We start from the raw sequence: 20,921 nt of genomic DNA on the forward strand, positions 1-20,921 counted from the left end.
CAGATGATGCAACATTTGATAAAAATATGACGAAATCTTGTCAAAGTATTTCAAACAATGTTTTTAATCAACATGTTACATGTTAGGTCGTTAGGTTCCAACATGTTTTGTTGGAACTCGTTTGAAGCGATTAATCCACGTTTCGTGACGTTAATTCGTAAACGATACTTTTCGATAACATTTTATTGCGTCGTACTACACGAAATTCTTTCCACATTGCAATCGATTTTCGTTATCACCCGCGTGGAAGTTGCAGTTGCTAATCGTCCCTGGAGAAATACGTATTGTGGTATGTTTTGCAAGGCGAGATCGGTTTGAATGAAATTTTTAATTAAGCGAACAAGAGTCATACGTACCAAAATATACTTGAGCTCGTTTACCTTTGACCTGAGATTAAAAATTAAAAATACTAATATTTAAGTGTACTCGACGAGGACTAAGATGGAACTTTTGCGCGTTTCAATGGAAGAAAAAAGGAAGATACGTAAACTTTAAAACCGTAAAAATACGGGCGCGTCCGTCGTAATTCCGCTGATAAACAAAAATAAATCGCGGAACAATAATCATTCTGTGGCCTGAAAGTTTATCGCGGTGAGTCGTCACACCCGTGAATTTTACCGTGATTAAAGAGCAAAAGGAAACACTCGAGTAAAGTGCATCGAGCATCTAAACAGTCAGTAATTTTAATATTTCGACACTTGACAATTCTTTACTCTGGCGGTTTACGACTTTGTCTGCGATGAAAGATAAAGGAATTAAGGTACATGTAATAATAAAATGTAACAATGTAGTAATAAGAGGAAGCCACCTGAAACTTTTTATTTAGATTTTTTTAATAAAATAGCAAGAGTGCCACAATCCTCCCCCTTGATTACTTTACGAACAAAATTAGAAAGCAACAAAACAAAAGTTGACAAGTGTCTGAATATTACAATTACTCATTGTGCATGTACCATCGAAAACACGCGAATACAACGATTGAAAAGACTATTAAAAAGACCGTTCTTCCGTTTTCGCCTCGAAGCTAGAAAGGAAAAGGCTCCCATGCAGCACGAGCGATGGAAATCTGTCGAAAAGAAGAAAACAACTCATTTCGAAGAGAAATAAAGCGAGACAGCTGTTTCATCGAAAAACCATTTATTTCAGCGAATAAATATTCTATGAATACTCTCTACCTAGGAAGTACACGTTATATATATATATATATAAGTATGCAGTATTCGCCGCCTTCGTTTGGATACTGGGAGTACACAATTCCATTACTTTTTAATTATAGGTACACTGACAAACAAACGAAGAAATGAGAATCAGGCGATGAGAGAAAGTAGCAGTCGCATAGGTGGATGAAAGGGACGTGGAGTGGGGATTAGAGGGATAGGATAGAAAACAAAAATAAGATACGACGGAAATTGACGAGAAGATTGGAAGAGGGGGGGGGGGGGGCACCAATTTTTCAAAAGGTTTCTCTCTTACAGTCCTACGGATCGCTTTAAAAAAACAAAACGAAACAAAAGGAACAAAACTGCAAGGGTATTAGTTTTCATTTTTTGTTATTCACTCTCCTCCTGTACTCGCGCGTAAAAAACATGAGAAACGATGTGCAAGATGAACGTTTCGCAGAGGATAGCTGCGCGGGAGGTGGGTGCAATTGACTGAGAAATCTCGAAGTCCGCGAAAAGAGAATCATGAAAGAGAGAGTTTTCGATCGATTATACCTAACGTCGTAAAATTTCTACGTTTACTCTAGGCGAGAAAAAAAAAAGAATCACAGGAAAACATTTCTATCCGTACAAGGATTACGAAAAGTTCGGAGGTTCCAAGAGTACTCGAAGACGTAAAAAGTCTAGAAATCTTCCGAATACTGGGACGCTCACTCGGTCGGCGTACTTTAGAGCCAAGCAACTAGATATCACAACGATACTACCATAATTTACCGAATCACAAACAGACGTGGCTGAGAAGCAACGTCGGTCGAACCTTTGGATTCCTTCTACACCCGTGAATCGCGTTCTTCGAATCGCGAGGCGACAAAGGACAAAACTTGGCCACCGATATACATACATATATATAAATTATAATTGTCACTTATGCACTCCGTCGACGGTCTTAGGCTAAAAACGGCACGACGCAAAATTCGTACTAACTCGTTCGACACTGATGACGGAGCGTTCAAATTGCTCATTTTCGAGTGCGATCGGCTCGGTTGATACAGCTCGTATCTACAAACATACCTAAGGATATACGTGATCGCGTTAGGAAAACAAACAAACAAAAATTAATGTCGGGAACAACGTTCACCTGTACAGGGAGAGAACACTCAAATATATTCGTTGGGTTTGAAGATACGAAAAATATTGTTTGTCATATTTTTTTTTCTGCCAAAGTAATTATTTTCACAGTTGTTAAGGTCAAGGTTGCTCAAGTGGAACCTTACATAATTCTATTTATAATAAGATATAAGAAGATTAGCATTTGTTTAGACAATTCATCGACGTATGTAATACAAGGTCATTGTAATAAATTGGAGATCGAAGTCAGTAGATCGAACAACGATACACACCTCGGTTGATAAGTAAGTGGACACTTCCGCAGTTTGATTAAATATCTAAAAAATGTTACGATTCTATGGATGGATATCACCTATGTTTCTGTGTTTAGTTTGTGTTGTATTTCTTATAATAGATAAATATATGTAAAATTTTATTAAAAAAATTCGGGTTAATGGCCTCGATAACTCGAAAATAACGGAACTTGGACAAAATCATTCGTAGCTTCAAACCTAAAAAAAAAAAAACACTCGGATGTTCTGTTTTCCGTGACTCACCCTGTATCATGTAAGTAACGTCCTCGTTGGATCCTTCGAATGAAAGATTCGGAAAGATTCGTAGGAGAAGCGACATAGAACGGCAGCCTAGGCACGACATATTTACACAAACCTCAACACGCACTCTCGAACACGCACTCACACGCTTCGCTAAAATAAAGAAACAGGAATTGGGGTGGGGGGGGATTATGTATACGTATGTATATGCATAGACATAGTGCAGTGACATAGAGAAGGTAAGGAGAGGAGACGAGACTTGTAAAAGAATCGAAAAGGGAGAACATTGAAAAACAACGATTTCACTGTACACCGAGATCTTTTGGCCAACACGTTTTCACCGATCAACGCGACGACTATACCGGAAACGAATCGCTTTTTCTTTGCATCCTCGTTTTCTTTTCTCTTTTTCTTTTGGAAAGGCATCGATGTACAAGGGGCAAACTGTCGTAATGAAAAATGCTTTCGTTTCTGCACGACCGGTGCGCAAAAATTCTATTCATCGACAACGTCGGGATTGTCAAAAAACGGTCACCAAAGAAAGAGAGACACAGAGAGAGAAGAGACGTTTTCTTTTAACCTTTCAAAAATGTAACAAGCTCCCGTATAAAAAATAATTCTTTCGTGGTCGTTCTCTTAGATCAGGTGCAAACGCATCGACACCTTAAAAATAATACCGAGACTCTAGGAACTATCCGCCTTGCCATGGACCATGGACCAGTATCGAGGTGCCTGTCGTGTTAACTCGTCGGAAAGCATCTTGGTCGATCTTCCGATCCGTCCCTTCTGCTGCGCTCGTTATCAAGACGAAAACGTTCGTCCGTCGTATCCCAATGGGTGAGCCACCGCAGCACCAACACACCCCAAACAAGGCACTTTCAGTCTATCGAATGAGGAATCGTCGAGGACGGAACGACGACGAAGACGACGATCGACGACCGTCGCGATCGAGAGTCCTTTGATGAGTAAAAAATAAAAAAAAAATAAAAACAACCGCCCACGAGTATCGCGTATCGTGCGAGAGGTCGAACGAGATCCTCGACATTCTCCGCGTCGTTGTTGCTCCCCGTCGAGCCGGAAGGTGGACTATGAACATCCACATCTTTCGACGACCATTCCTGGTAACCGCGAGAACACGATCTGGTACTCGTTGTCGAAGTATAGCATCGTGATCTCGGAGAGCTTCCTCGGGGCGCAACACGGGCCTGTGTTGTTGGGCGGTTCCGCCAGGCTAATGATGTGGGTATTTGGATAGGCCTGGAGAAAGGCCATTGGACAGTCGCCCGAACAGTAATTGGCGTCGTACCTGCGACAGAAAAATTGCAACGTGTCCTTTACGCGGTTTGTTGGGTTGTAGAAAGGCGGTAGAACTTGGATAATCCAGCATCAATGGGAACCTCGCTGGTCCGATATCGGCCGTGCGATAACAGACGCACGAGACACGGTGCTGACTAGACAATGGTTCAGATAGATACAGAATTATCGTAGTTCTACTTTCGCTTCGATTCTGAATTAATCGCGGATTCGCTCCTTATACCCCAACCGCTACAACTCTGGAAAATGGCACTCGAATCGTAGCGATTATTGTGTACAAGATGTTCAACCACGAGTATGTTTTTTTCAGAGATGATTTTACAAGTAGAAATAAATTAGAATCACAGAGACACTTACTTCTTGGGCGCGATTATCCAATCCCAGCCAAACTTCTCAAAGTCTACGGTGAGCTTGTATCGACAGCACCTGGTCTCTTGGCTGGCCTCGTCGCAATTAAGTCCTACGTTTCTTTTGATCCTCGCCCCCCTTCTGGAGTCGAGCTCCTGCGTTTGCACTTCGAGGTACGGCGCATATTCCGCCCCTGGACTCGTCTCGACTAACTTAGAATTCCTACGATGATTTCCACCGGGTCCGGAGATCTTCAAGGCCACACCCAAATTGTCCCTCGGGTGCTTGAACCATTCGGCCACCATTCTTCTCAGCTCGATCGTCACCCAGCCACCCCGTCTACCGATCGGTCGAGGGTGTTTGGTGGTCAACGCGGGTCCCAGCAACGGACTACCAGTCTCTGTGACACCGCGAAGAATCCTTTGCAACGTGATCGTCACTGGACCGTCTTCGTAACTATCCAAGCTCTCCGCATCCCCCGGATCGTCCAGCTCTGCGCCACCCTGGCCCGTACCCCATATCCAGAGGGATAGCTCCGCCCTAGTCACGCGATGCTGGACCACTTTGTCGGAGAATTTGAAGTAGAGAACGTCGAGGCTGCCCTTTGAGTGCCTCAGCCTCTGATCTGCAACCAACAGAGACGTGAATTCGTTGAAGTTGGCATACTCGTACGAAAATCAACATTCAGCCAAATAATTCTAAATATTAAACTATCAACTAATTTAACAATAAGTTAAATTCGTTTAAGTTCACTCTCGACTCCCCCATTATTAGATACTCGAAGCCTCGTTTAACTCTAATCTCTCGCGAGGCAAGAATCTTTTCTTATCGACGAAGCTTAAAACAACGAAACCGATGGATAAACCCCAAACGAAATCGAGAAGCTCGGCCAGATAGCTGGACGAGTAAAAATCTCGTGGGATCGACAACGGAGAAGAGAGTCTCCACGATCGCTCCACCGCCGCGGCGCGGCGCGGCACGGCGGCGGCGGCGGCGGCGGCGGCGTCTTCGTGCTCCGCGATTGGCAATAAATCAAGAACAACCGGAGAGAAGTAGCCGTCGAGTTTCTTGCTGACCGAGAGAACCACAAAGACGTCGGTTGGATCTGCTCTTGCGCGCACGTGCGTCCGACATTTACCCCGATCGACGACGAAGACGACGGCGACGGCCACCGTTCAACCCGACCTACGTCGTCGCGATCGACGATCGGCGCAGCAACAAGGAAACAGAGAAAAGAAACAGAGAGAGAGAGAGAGAGAGAGGTGGAAAAACAGCCAAGCAGATTTATATACGCGTAGCGAAGCACGTTAGCCCCGGCTCTATTCAGGCCATCGCCTCGCTGAGACCGCTTCCATGAAGGGTAAAGCCACCTTCAAATCGTACCGTTACGCGGACTACTACGTTTTTCCTCGGACGATCAATCAGCGGCCACCGCGGTGCCTCGTTCGATCGATTGACCTCCGGGGATCGCGACTTTGTCCGCCTCTTCTAAACAGAAACGCGTCCCGGTATTCGACTGGATTCAACGACTTCTTCGAACTCGTCGGGACCGCCACGGTGCCTTTTCCAGCGACCAAATGTCGCGCGACTATTTTTTTCTCCCGACCACGAGGTTTTTCGCGGAAGGCAACCATGCCATAACTGATAGCAAAAGACACGGGAGCGATTTACCCGCGGTGAACGTCAAGGATAGGATGCGCGCGAGACAGCAGCCTCGTTCGGCATACGCGCGGCGGCGTCGGCTAATTGCTCACGATCCCCGAACTGAAAGCTCGTTTAATTATTACGCTACACCCCGTCACACCGTCGATGTAACGCTTCGAAATCAAGCGTAGGTATCGTTATCAATGTCACTGTCATACTTGCTACCTGCCAACCGCGTGCACGTCTTATTTCCGTCGACGTCCTAAAGATAATTACTTATCGGAAGGTCTCCTATACCTATCGCGAGACACGTCGCTCGAATCCGAGGCGATTTCTGCTTCGATTCCTCGCGATCGGGGTAGATTCATGGAAACGAGCAATTACCCAGTCCTCGAATGATCCAAATCCCCTCGTTTAAATCAATTTACCGCGGCTAATTACGTCAAGTCCCGGAACGGAGCGGCGCGACGCGCGTCTTTCCACCGCGAGTCGAGCCGTTTTCTTTTTCTCCGAAATTCCACCGTCGACCAGTCACGTTCGCGTTAATTCATGGCATGCGCCAGCTCGCGGTCTACGTGGCTGTCGGTCGATAATCAATTTAAAGAAGACAAACTTAATCGAATTAACCGTTGCGCGCTTTGCCTTCGTGTTCGCTCGACTTCGCCGCCGGTTTTCCACGATCTTCCCGCCAATTCACCGTAAAAGCTGCTTTGCCCGCTCGGTTATCGACGAAACGTGGAACGGAGTCGAAGAAACATGGACGATAAAGCTGACACAGGCCGATAGAAACGTTTGAGGCAACGCAGGGATGACCGCGCGCTATCGCGAACGAACGTGCACGCGACCGAGATACAGATTTGCATAATTCTTTCGTCAGGTCGACTCTCGATTATTGCGCGTGAGAAAAACGTGTGCGGCGACTGTTCTTTTTAAATTAGGTATTACGAGGATTGTTTTGTACGAATGTATATAACAAACTTTACCAACTCCTCAAACGTCCCTGCACCTCCCGAGTGCACTAAAAGTGGAGTCTTCGGTCGATATTCCGGCGCACATCAATCTTAATCCTAGAGCTAATTGCGGTTTACGCTCGTCGGTGTTCGCGCATCAATGTAGAGACGGTATTCGCGGGTGAAACCACAGAGGACAAGACACACATGGGTTGAAAAACGTGGATAGAAAGAACGGCGAGACAGAAAGATGGCAACTTTATTTTCGTCCAGACGCGGCTACCGACCGTCTGGCGGGAGATCTTTGAAACCGCATTTAACCCTGCGACCAGGAAAACCACTGCATCTGGATTTAGCTAATGAAAGGAAAAAATGCGTGTCTGACTCGAGGCTATAAGGGAAGCCTATCTTGTCGACGGGCTGGAACGTTGTCATCGAAAATGATCGCGATAACAGTTGTCACGTCCTAACTGGATGTCGCGCTGCGACGAAATCGTCATCATCCAACCACTAATGCGATAATAAGGAAGCTAGGAACACATCCATATCGATGAGACATGGATTGAGGCAACGTCAAATTTCTCGCAGATGTTTGAAATTAGAACTAGTTGGATTTTTGAACGTGGCGAAATTCACAAATATTGATAATTTCCAAAATTTTAGATCTATGAGCTAACCGGCAGACGTAAATCGGGAAATAGTACCTGGACAATATGGGCACCGTTGCGCGACCTATCGACAACAATTTAGCCGGCGCGGCGCGGCGCGGCGCGCGACATCCACTTAGGACGTAACGAAAGACGGTCGAAACGCAAGCCTAGAGTGATTCACGGATCCTGTTGTCTCTCGGTGCATCTTTGTTCTCAGAATTCTGTCCTCTGACGCGTCTTCGGGGCGAACTTAGCCGGCTCGAAACACGTGGCGGCGAGAGGCGCGGATTTTAAATCCGGTGACGAGAGCAGACACAAATAAATGCGTAGAAGGAGCGCGACAGAGGAAGAAAGAGGCTGGCCGCGAACGAAAAAGAGATAAAAAAAGGCTCCTGTCGGAGGAGAGAAGAGAGAGACAATAAAGCTAAAGCACACCAAGTACATCGTGCTTCGCCGCGTAGAGATAAATATAGTTTTAGCGAACGGAGGTCACTCGCATTGCTCGACCATACGGTAGAAACGTTTTCTAGTTTCACGCCCATATGATTTTTCGAGCTTCGTATTTTGGGTGTTTGCTTCGTGGAATTGAATAATTAAAGGATACGAAGAGGGTTAAGTGACACTGCCCTTGAATCTAATATTTTTTTCCCAAGTGACTCTAAAAATGAACGCATAGAGTTTGGAAAGTGTATTCGAGACTTTTTCGGAGATGAATTAATAATTGAACCGATTCGCTGTTACGATACTAAAAAACAATGGTCTCAAGAGCAATTTTACGAAGCAAATGTTTGATTTGGTAGTTGTTTCGAGCCTTGTAATGTTAAGTTAAACTTTTCTTTTGGAAATGTTATTGGAGGCCTGGAAATACTATAGTTGCAATCCGGGAGCCTACTAAATTTTAATCCGACACTGGGCGTACTCGAAATTTCACGTTACTCCCACCCTGAAAAGGAGAGTCTAGAAATAACATATTCTCTTTATTACAAATATGTTCATGAATGACCATTAACACGTTCACTGCCAGGCTAATATTGCCTTTCAGCCAGACTTTAAGCCGTGTATTTATTTAAAAGTGTCCACGTACACCTTACAGACATTTCAACAGATTTGCAACATAACCGGTAAAAACGGCCGTGCATGTGTTGCTTCACCAAACTGGAAGTTCCCATTGCGACACGTGTCTCGATAATCGATGCTCGATCGAGCGCGTACGATTCGTTGGAAATTGGAAGGGTGAAGATGGAAACTCGCGCCGTACTTGGCGGCGAGCGAGGAATAAAAGGGAAAACGAAGACGGGAGGTCTCAGCGAGTGGAAATCATGGAAAACAACGGTGATACCGCGGTGTCGTGGCCCTGCCTATAAATAAATGAAGAAATAATTGATACGGGACGGACCCCCCGTTCCCTCGTCCCCTCGTCCCGTCCAACGTATCCTCGATTGCACTTTTCGCCGCTATCACACGGTTCTTTCACTCTTCGCCGCAGCAACGGCCGCTCTAAGGGCGACGACGTTTAAAAATATCGCGCGACAAATCGTCTACCAGCGGCACATGACACACGGCTAAACGCCTCTCCGACTAACTCGTCGAAATTTAATACCGAAATCGCCGGGACACCGTGTACACCGGAGGTGTACACCTCTGTACGATCGTGGGTGTACCCGCGACGATTCAAAACTTGAACCACAGAAGGTAGGGAGAGATGTGCAAAACTGTATATCAGGACGCGACTGTACACCGTGCCTTTACTTCTGTTTCACGTTTCGCTATATATAGAGTTATTTGATTTTATTTATTTTTCGACTGATTTCAAAAGTCTATTAGTGCGCCTTGAGCTTTTCTTTTGAAAACATCAAATTAAACAGAAGAGTGCATCAATAATCCATGCATTAATAATATATAATAATTAATAAGTAATATAATAATATGATAATTGTAATATTTACTTTTTGTTATGTTTAGTATATACTCGTATTTCCCATATTCGGCTGTATAATAAATTCATAAAATCCGCAGTTTACTTATAATCTGACATCATCTGTATAATCAGAATATTAACGAATTCTTGCCGTTTGTATAAAGAAAGAAAGAAGGGCAACTCGAGGAATCCGCAGTGATCGATGAAACGGGAAGGGTCAGGCGAGAGATTCGAAGAAACGAAAGCAAGGTAGACTTGTCTATCCATTTTGTACGATCGCGAGGAGACATGGAGGGTAGAAGTTTGCGTGAGCCTAGCTGTACCTATACCTACCCACGAAGAGCGTTGAACCCCGAAATTAATGTTGTAATGCACTCCCGTATCTCCGTCTCGGCTCATCCCACCCTGTCCCGTCTCTCGTTCCGTCGAAACTCGCTCGATAACGTACCCTCTGACTTCGACTTGGGAATACTTAATTGCGCCAACAATCCTCAGCTCGGATACCTGCCGAGGTGAACGACCGATCGCGAATCTCTCACGCCAAGGACACGAATTTCTTTTTCGATTCAACGTCGTTTTTCTTTTTATTTCCTCTCTTTTCTCTTCGTTTCGCGATCAGTGAAACACACGGAAAACGCGAAATCGTGCGATCATCGACGACGAGGGGATCGAGCAGTCGCGTCGCAGGTAGGTAGTATCGATTCTCGACAGGGCGACGTCCGAATCCTAATGCAAACAAGATATACTCGTATGTATATCGAACGTCGAGATACTGACGTCTCTTTACAGTACTTAAACCTGAACGAGATAACGCGAGATTAGTAATCGTGAAAACGAAGAAACTGGAGAACCCGTGTTGGAAAGGTACGAGACCTTTCTCAATGAAACAAGTGCGATTAATAAAATATTGCAAGTAGATTATCTTCACCTTTTCATTGATGGATTGATCCAGTGGTGGGAAGAGAGTCTGCTAATTAAGTTCCTGATTTACTCTTTAAAAATTTCATTTGTGAATATATGCAAATATTGTACGAAGAAGTAATGGAACATGTTGGAAAACGTGTCACAGAAGTATAATACAAATTCTGATAATTAAACGAGAATAAGTTAGTAACAAAGACTTTTAGTTTCAACGCTATGACATTTGCTGATTTCGCAAAATTTTAGATACAGATTGGCAATATTTATTTTTTATTTGTTAATCCAACGAACGAGATATGTCAGATATCCATTGACGATGCTCCGAATGAGATACGAGAGATATCAACACCACATTCGTACATTAAAACGTTGCTGCTACAATTGCAACATGATTGCGCATTAGTACCGTACATAGTAGCCACACTTTCGTCTCTCCGAAGCGCCATAATAATTCTTGCAGAACCAGTCGTGCAGTTGCATCGTAGATTTCCACTTCAACGTACATAATTACTCGCACGTTTTACATAAAGAGCTTGGTACTATCACGTAATTAGTATACATGTAAAAACGAAGATTTACATGCAAGTAACGTAATAGATTTTGGGTTTCTTTAGATAACGGATTCTGGTCAGTTTAAAATTTCACTTTTTCAAATTCCATACAGCCTATATCTTTAATATCAATTTTTTTATTCTCATTTGTAAGAAACTGTGATCGAGGAAAATTCTACATGTTGTATGCACAGTGCACACTTAGCGTTGATTAATTTTGCATTCATACATAGTTTCTCAAAGTTGCGCGTGCGCTGCAACCTTCGAGGTAAATTACTCAATTCTCAACGATTCTACGAGCATCGAGTAGGTACGTTAATAATTACATTTTTTTGCAACTTTGTACGCTTCATACTTTATATGCTTCTCCGTTACTTTCTACGCATTTTCTACAACGTTTTTTCACTGTTTTCATTATATACACGATTAACGCGATCTCTCGTTGTTGTTACACATTTCAGTTTTATCGGTGTACATGCCAACTGTTTACAACTTTGCCACGAAATGTTTGAGCATGACAAAAGGATTCGATGCGAACACTTGTATAGAATTTCTATAAAAAAAAAGTAATTTATACTTGGAAAAAATACATATCCTACAAATATAGTACTCTTTGAGCCAATCGTCTTTTTCCTTTAACATTTTTCTCCAAATTCACTCGTAGCGTTATGATTTGCCACATGTACTTGACCCAGCCTGTACGCACTCTATGTGAAATCATCCTCCGAAATCGAGCTCTGAATCGAGCAATAGTTAACTCTACGTGTCGAACTCGATCCCATCGCTGTCCATTAGACGTGTGCGTCGTCGTCGAACGACTCGTTTCGCACGAAAGCTGAAACACCTCGGTTACGTGCGAGCTGCCAGTAAAACAGTTAGCGAAATTGGTTCTTGTGAGATATAGAAGCGGACGTTAATCGGCTGTGCAATCGATGATTAAGTTTAATTCGCCGAGGAAAAACATCCGTACCGCCGACAGCCAACGCCGCGCGGCGTATATCTACAAGCACTTATCGTATTTCCGGTACTCGTTCAGCGAAAGCGCGCTTTCCGCGTAAAGTCCGAGCTGAAAGGGTCCCAGTCGAGCCAAGAGTCCGTTTGGGCTACGTTCACGGCACACCACCGGACGTAAAAACTGCCGCCCTCGAGTAATTTGCATCGCGTGACGAAGCCGCCCTGCAATTGCGACTGCACTTGGACAGTATAACAGCGTAACTCGATAAAATTCGCATTTGGGTCACGCGTCTCCCTTTCTCTCCTTTCTTTTTCTCCGTCCGAAAGGGTCTACCGTACGCGCGTACCCCCGCGGTATTGTATAGCATCGCGTGCGTTCGCGAACAAGCGCCCCCTTCGAAACGGGCTAGAAAAAAGAGACAGAAAAACACGTAGGAACGCCTCTTCTTGCACCCCATCGTTCTCCAGCGCGTCCGTGCGTGTATGCGCCACGAAATAAACGTACTTGAGACAATTATCAGCGATAACGACGACGTCCATTTCGCGCGATCGAAGCTAAAAGAATTAAGAAAACTTTTAATATTCAGAGTAATTACAAGTCAACTATAGACAATTTTAGTAATATAGTAAAAGATCTTTGGTTTGCTTTTCGTTGACATTTTCCACGAGTATCAGAGACAACATTCTCGCACGAGGAAGTGCGGGAAACTCGATGATGTCACCGAACGGGGGGAATAATATTCCCGGCGCGGCGCGGCGCGGCGCGGCGCCCGAATCAGATGAGAATCATGCGTGAAGGTAGCTGTAAAGCGATACGATCGATCTAATATTGTAGGTACACGTCCAACCAGCGATAATAGCCATCGAATTGTTATGTAACTCTAGTAGTCCTTAAATGCGTTCGCGTTGCAACGCAGCACCGATATTCGCGACTGTTAATACCTCCGAGAGAGCCAGGAACACGACAAACTGGTTTTCTGGATCGGCGCTACTGACCAGATCAATCAGATATACTACACACACGGATCTATCGACAGGGCGGTCGAACTAGATCATCGACAAAATATCTTCCACGACCGCGCACCGTTCTTTCTTGCGATCGCACTCTGGAGCCCATCCGTCATCCTCCCTTCGAAATGCAACTCATTGCAAAACTACGCGTATCGCGAAGCGATATTTGAAACGATATCGATATCGATTCAAATATCATCGCTAATTATCGATATTTATGCATGTATAACGAATGTAAAAATACAAGGATATGTTATATGAAATGCACGTTATAGCGTTTAGAAGATGACATATACTTTAATTTATGTTTCTATTCTTCATTTGTGTGTATAAAAATATGAATTTGCATAAATGTCCGCAGCCTATTAATAACTAAACAGTGACAATCTCTGCATTTTAATATTGCATTGTCCCTACTATTAAATCGCATGTCGACGTAGAAACCTATTTTCCTCGTAATTATAACAAAAATTGATTCATTTCTTATCGAAATCCATTCAACTTTCTTTTTTCTTTCACTTGCCAATTCAGGAGTGCCAAGCAGCAAATGCCTTGAAAAAGAAAATCGAAAAAAATATACCATTAAGCTATCGACGTTCTTTCATTAAAATTTAACGATGATTCATTCAATGATGTATTTTTAGCGGAAAAACGTTCTGCGTCATTGTCACCTGTACCATATACAAGAGAACAATTTCTGTCATGCTTTTTTCGAGTCTATACTCAGATGTGACTCCGTTTCGTTTTGTAGCACGCATTCCATGAACCAAGTGGAGGAAGAAGAAGAAATTCAGAGGAGAGAACAACAAGTATCGTGGAAGATGAGAATCACTGATGGCACGGCGCCTGTCTGCGAGTATGCTGACCGCAGTGCCACTATCTGCACTGTCATTATTCAACGGCTTGTATATCCATTACAGATTTATTAATTTCGCCAAGGCAGGTACACTCGAGACTACCTCGAAGAAGAAATAAAACGGCGGCAGCGGAGCCCCCGTTATCCGAACGGTTTATTGTATTAGACGTAGAAATGAGTTCTGTGTCGAACTTAAATAATACCATTTGTTTCTAAACATAAATCGTAGAAATGTTCATTTTCCCTTGGTCAAAAATTCCAAAGAAAATGTAGAAGCAATCCGTGTGTTTCATGGCTACGAAGATTGGTACTACTGTAACGTAACAGAATTACGAGTAAATATGTCTACTTAAACTAGAGTTATAAATGTACGAATGTAAATACACAGAATTCATTGGTACACCTGATACATTCCACCTCGCAAGAAAACGCTAGGAACCAACTCCAACTGCGTAAAAGTGTAAACGCGTCACAGTGTTAATTACCGAAACGAAATACGAGATAATTCGAAAGTTGGAAAGCGACTGAGAGCTGTGTAAAATTAGCGAGGATATACAGGGTGTCCGGTAACTGGTGATCCAAATAGGAATATGGTTACTCCGTGTAAGAAAATGAACTAAAAATGAAGAACATTTCGTGGTTTTTTCAGAAAAACGACTTTGAATTTCTTTGAATGCACATGTATCGCAGAGAGAAAGAATGACTGATCATTGAAGAAATCACGAGTAGGGTTAGATCAGGACTTTTAAGTTAGGAAGGCTGACCAAAAATTACTCGATATCAATTTTATTCTCTTGTGGTAACATGTTATTAACTTAAGATTTCTTCTCTCTGAAATACTCGTCTGGCTTGATTCGATGGATTTCGCTTGATTGTGAGATTTCAAACAGCGAAATAGCCAACATTTAGATCTATTTTTAAGCTGGTGACACATCAAGCGTAGATTAATAAAATAACCTGTTTAAGGAATGGACGTTGTGCCTCTGTTTTACTGCAACGTATCGAGAAATCTATCGAATGGGAATGGTGTACTCGATAAAAATCTATCTAAAGTCTCCTACCAACAAATTTTATTCTATACTTTCGGTTCATTCTTTCGCATAAAATAACCATATCGCTATCCCTTAGCTACCAGTTATGGAACAGCCTACTTACAGAATCAGAAAAGCCTACAGAAAAAGCTACGATTACTAAAATGATATAAGGAATTTCTGTATTATGAATCTTCCCAGAATTATATACACTGTTTATACGTATCGCTTTCATTTTGTAACTGATATCTGTACTGTATTTCCTGAAATATAGAGCGATCAACGTCAGAAATCTATTCCCTTGTGCCAACTGTCATGCCTCCTTACCAGCGCTGATAATGGACGTCCCAGTATAGATGAAATTATAGCCGAAAATACGTAAAAGCAGCGATCACTTTTAACGATCGATCATACAAGGCTCGTATACTCGCAAAGTCCAGTAAGTCCACTATCCAGTGTATCTATTTTTGAAGCAGTGTTTCTACTCACCCCAATTTGCTGGCTGATCAGAAACAGCATTTTACTTTTTAATGATTGTTGTTTGGTTAAGCAGGTTGGTTGTCCAAATATTTAATAATAGCGATCAAGGGTACGGTAAAACCCACAATTTCTGCTATGTTTCAGTATTTTTCCGTACAAGATAAGAATGGTGGCATTTTACGATACCATCTCAATTCTTGCAAATTTTCAAGTTCGATCAAATACTCGATCAAATACATGCATAAATACAAAATATCACGGATCAATGTCAGCGATAACCAGCTACGAAAAATTACGCAGACGTTCATCAGCGGCGGCAAATGCATGACGCGATCGACACCATTACGCAGATGCTTACCTTTCAAAATGAACAGAAAAATAGTACGATTAGGCGAGCAAACGACGCTGACAACAACTAACCGAACAACTGTTTATTATTATGTAGTGAGACTTGAAACGACACGACGAGGTCCGCCCACGATAAGGACGAGGTCGAATAACAAACGGTAGATACGATAGTCGTGACTAAACCACACCGAAACGTCCGGCCACGGTCCCGTCCAAAATTATGGGAGTTCTAACAGCAGCCTGTCACCTCCAGAGACAGCTTTAACGCGATAATGAGCGATGGGCCTGACCTAGGCTGTGCACTGGCCGTGACCTTCGAAGCGGATCGAGGCCGGTTCGTCGTTCGTGTGTACTTGGAAATTCGTGTGTATACACGGAGTGTCGCGTGATTCGAGGTCCGACCGAGGAGAGAACGATTCCTCGTCCAAAAATACACCCGAAAACACAGCATAACGATTTTCTCCTGCGAGAATTTCTTTCCAAAAATCTCGACTATGAAACAAGATGCTTATTAAAGTATCTATTTTGATGTGCAATTGATATTCAAATGACACGTTCAACTCATTTTACAATCAAAATAAATATGAATTTAACAAGGAATTTTTCGCGTTAATATGTGATATACATATATATGTGCTACGAGTGTTACGAAAAAGTGGAATCACCCTCTCTTTCTGTAATTTTTTTACTAAATATAAACTACTATTCCACGTTTTGCTTAACTTTCCTATTTTATTTAAAGTTTTTCATTCATGTGGCAATAGTACATATTAACTAACGCTAAAAGTACAATAAGTAGAATCGGTAAACATATACAATTGAAAAGGTGTTAGCAAGTTGTTGACACTGTTCTTCTGTTCTTCTGTTCGTTTTATAATCGTGTGCCTGGCTCAAAGAGTTATCTCGTCAGCCTATGAGAACGTGTGCTTGGTAAATCTAGTGTTAATGTGGCGTAAAACCCCTCGAAAGACGACTAAACTTTGTTCATCCAATTGGCATTTCTTCTGCGACTACGTGCTCGTCGATTCAACGATAATCGAAAGTTGAAGATTCGACAGGAACAATAGCAAACGGTTCGTGGTTTTATACGATACAACGATACAAGCTCGTGCACCGACGCGTATACGCGTCGAGAGCGAGGCGATCGACCGGCGCGGCGCGGCGCGGCGCGGCGGCGTCCGGGAGGCAAAGATCGATCGATCTCTCGAGGACGACGGACAAAAAATCGACGGTCGTTTCAACGAAGGAGAGATCGGGATAGGGGAGGAGGGAAAAATACGGAGAAAGGACGAGAGGAATTCGTGAAAAGAGACTACACCGAGCCCGAAAGAAAACGGACGCGTGAGGGGAGGGAAAAAGGAAGGCGTCGAGGTAAAAACTGACGAGCGAAAAGAGAACGAAAGAGTGGAAAAGATCGCTGGCTCGATGGCACAGTATAAAAAACGAAAATTAGGTGAACAGAAGAGGAATGTCGATGTCCGCGAGAGGCAACGAAAGAAAAAAAGAGACGCGAGTCGAAAGATAGGGAAGACTCGAACAGCCAGAAGCAGAGATACTAGATAGGTAGACAGAAGGCAAGCGAACGAAAGAGAAAGAGAGAAAGAGAGCAGGAATCGGCAAGCTATGCACGCATATGGAGAAAGCAGAGTATAGAAAAGGTAGGCGGCCGAAAAGATGGGAGGAAAATGAGAGGGAAAAAAATTGCCGCGAGCGAAATACCAAGAGATCTTCCTGCAACGGGTTTAGAGTTTTAGAGGCGTTCGAAGAGCGATATAGGTCGCCCAAGGCGATAACCCTGAACGAATTTGATGCTTGTTCGCCTTTCGTCCCGTTCCCTTCGTGTTACCTCGATTCCCTCCTGTTCTTTGCTTTACAGATTTCGACACCGGTGCTTGGTACCTTGCGAACGGAGCCGCACGCTTCTCGCGATTTACTATGAGACACTCGTCGGATGATAAACGCCGACCTTGCTATCGGCTGTTTATTTTTATTTGCACCTTTTCAGCTAATCTAACCGATAACGAGATCACAGACGGAACTTTCGAAACTCAAACACATTTAACCCGTAATTATTGCTCCCAGATATACTTGAACAATTAATTGATCCCACAAGAGAATAGTATACGTACACTGTCAAGTATGACTATAGAACCACTATAATAAATAATGATTATTCAAAATAACTACTCGTTCGTTAGCCAACGATCGCCGCGGGTTTACCGACAATGGCCGTGCAATTACGCGATGGTACAAAAGCTCACGAAAGTCACGACACGCTTGTAACTTATCCGTCCACTTGTAATCACACGATGCGAGACACCTTAGAGAATATAGCGTAGAATAGGCCCGTCATGTACACCGTGCGTGTCCTGTCAAGCAACGATCGCGGATAAATCGGTTATTAAATATAACATCGGTCGGAAATCATCGGGCTCTCATCCGACCGTACGATCGGATCCTCGGCTGTTTTCGAGGGAAGCCCCTGATTTCTTTCGAGCGACCAGAGGGGGTTAATCACAGGTTACAAGCTCCAACGACGCCACTATTACTCCCGGTTCACGTCGAAAACTCTCAAGACAATCACGCCTTTAGGGGGTATTCCTCTTTTTCTGAGTTATAAAATAGATTTTTTTTGTTTGTTAGTATTCTTATGCCTTGTGGGTCCTTTAACATACGAGTATTTCTTACCGATTATATCAAAGTGCTGCTATTTTGTCAATTTCCTTTCGATTCTTTTTTCTTTAAGATGGCTATAATCATATTTATAATGAATAACACGAAATCAATCTCTATCGGTCAAGACCATAAGGACGGACTCGATTGGCGTTAACAAATTTGACCTTATTACGTCGAGTGTAGGTGCCCGTTCTGAAAACAGGGACGCCACACGCTGATTGGTTAATAAATTCCAAAATATCTAGTTTTTAATGGACTACACTAGAACCCCCAAGGACCCTAACAACTGCATACATACGTTCCCGTCTCTCACTCATCCTGCAGCCTTCCAGCTATCGGCATCGTGTCGTTATACAATTCCGTGGCACGGAACCGAAATGGAAAGTGAGTGTATTATTAACCGGGTGTCCAAAGTGCGGACCAATTAAGAGAACGATCGCCGCAAATTACGGAACGATTAACCGCGAAGCGAGGCGGCTCGCCCCGCGGACACCCCGTTCAATATTATACATGTATAAAGCAATTTTGCCTGGCGGGGAGCTATGGAGATTCAATAAGGCCCATTATCGCATCGCGAGTAGCCCTCGAAGCCTGAAGGCGAGATCGAATTTCAAATCGATGCCGGTTGCTCAAGAACCCCGCCACGAAGGAGCGAGGAAGCCCGGAATATTTTTCTGTCCAACGAAAGGGTTCGATCGGGGGAATTTAGAACGAACGCCACTCTAGACGCACCCTACACTGTCCTGTTCTATCCTATCCATGCCTCATCTTTTCGCGAAACCGAAACAAATTTAACCTCCTGAGAAACGAATTTTAGATGGACTCTGATTTGCTTTAATCGAATCGACACGTAAGCCGGACCAATCTTTATCTGTAAATCACTTTTAACATACAATCTCGCTTTAATATTCTATAGTTTTTATCGTTTTTTCGTTCGTTGCACAAATCGATTAACTTCGTAAAAGAAAAAGTCGAGAAATGCGACGAAATAGAAAAAGTTACGACTAACCAAGTGCTTTGACAATGAAAATTTGTTAAAAATGTGGAGTTAATCGATTCTTGCAGTAAACGACTCCTGTGTCGATATCTTTAAAGAGATTGAACAAAAACTCAAATCTTTTTGCACAGCTATTAGACGCATCCTACCCTATCCTATTTTATCCGCGAGTTATGTAAAAACTTTGCTTCGCCGCTCGATGGAGGAAGTATTCGCTGGTCGAGTGCGTTTCAATTTAAACTACAATGTTGCAAATTGCAGTTACACGACATCGCAGATAAATCGCCGGGTTGGGAAGGTTAATTCGGTTGATGCTGCCAAGGAAAAACACGGCAGCTGCCGCGTACGATGATTCGTCGTATCGTAATTTGTTATCTCCAAACGTACTTACAAATCGAAAAACATCGTTTTTCTGTTTAATTTGTTTCTGCGAAATTTTACTAATCGCTCGCATCGCGATCATTTTCACCGTCGAGCAAAATCTCGATAAGTAGAGGGTAAACGAACATCCGCGGTACGATTGTTTACTTCGTTAATCTAAACCAGCATTTCCGAGGAATTGCACGTACGACGATTCGACGAGTATTATTCTATTTGCAAAGGTTGTACCGTGCATCAAGGTATCACGGTCTGTTCCGAAAGAGTACAAACAACGATTTCCTGAAAGAAAGACGAAGAAGAGAAAGAATCGTAGACTTACGTGGTTGTGCCAAGGCGAATACGCTCTCCGTCTTGGCGGAGTACTCGTCGATCTCCTCGTGGTGCGTGATGCCAGGCTCTAGAGATTGCGGTTGATCGGCCTGCATCCCGTACATGTCCATCAACTTGGAGATTGGCGGGATTCTCGGCAGAGCTCTGCCCGTCATGTTCGGCGCTTGCTTCAAGCCCAGTTTATTAAGAATTTGTTCCTTGATGGCCTCGAGACTGAGGGCTCTGATCTCCTCGTGCATCCTGCAAGCGTTACAGGTGCTACCAGCCATCGCCAGGTATCTGACATGGGCTCTCTCGATGCCAGGAACGTCGAAGGCACCGAGGAGGACCAGTGAGAGCAGTAGCAGCGCCCTCCTGACCATCTTGCTCAAGGTCACCCTTAGTCAGATCAGTTACGATCGGCCTTCTTCGCGAAGGGAACGATCAGATGCTCGACTTCATGCTTGCACCTTGCCGATTCCTGCACTGTTCCTTCCCTGACTAAGATAGCTACCCGGCCGCAGCTCCTATCTTCTTTTTTATCTCGCGTAGATTAGGGGCTCCTCGACTACTTCGGTTGCCTTAGCTTCCTCTTCTTCTTCTTCTTCTTCTTCTTCTTCTTCTTCCTCCTCCTCCTCCGCCACCTCCTCCTCCTCCTCCTCCTCCTCCTCCTCCAGCTCCTCTTCTTCCGCTATTCGCTTCTTTTTACGCCGCTTATCCCGCGATACTACCTTCTTGATTTTACGAAATCCTAAGGTACC

General features: G+C 43.6%; 1 protein-coding gene and 1 long non-coding RNA gene across 2 annotated transcripts; one reads left to right on the plus strand and one right to left on the minus strand.

Annotated features, from left to right (window-relative positions):
- Positions 1–1,120: 1,120 nt before the first annotated feature.
- Positions 1,121–20,769, minus strand: LOC128881003 (growth/differentiation factor 8). Its single transcript, XM_054131638.1, has 3 exons — positions 20,171–20,769; positions 4,493–5,108; positions 1,121–4,127 (listed from the first exon to the last, which is right to left on the minus strand). The coding sequence occupies exons 1-3, from the start codon at positions 20,541–20,543 to the stop codon at positions 3,908–3,910; spliced, it is 1,209 nt and encodes a 402-aa protein (XP_053987613.1). The 5' UTR covers positions 20,544–20,769; the 3' UTR covers positions 1,121–3,907.
- Positions 10,892–15,172, plus strand: LOC128881005 (uncharacterized). Its single transcript, XR_008457964.1, has 3 exons — positions 10,892–11,193; positions 11,272–11,427; positions 13,834–15,172. It is a non-coding gene; the product is annotated as an uncharacterized LOC128881005 (long non-coding RNA).
- Positions 20,770–20,921: the final 152 nt, after the last annotated feature.

Source organism: Hylaeus volcanicus, chromosome 8, assembly GCF_026283585.1.
Source record: "Hylaeus volcanicus isolate JK05 chromosome 8, UHH_iyHylVolc1.0_haploid, whole genome shotgun sequence".
In the NCBI taxonomy this organism is placed as follows: Eukaryota; Metazoa; Arthropoda; class Insecta; order Hymenoptera; family Colletidae; genus Hylaeus; species Hylaeus volcanicus.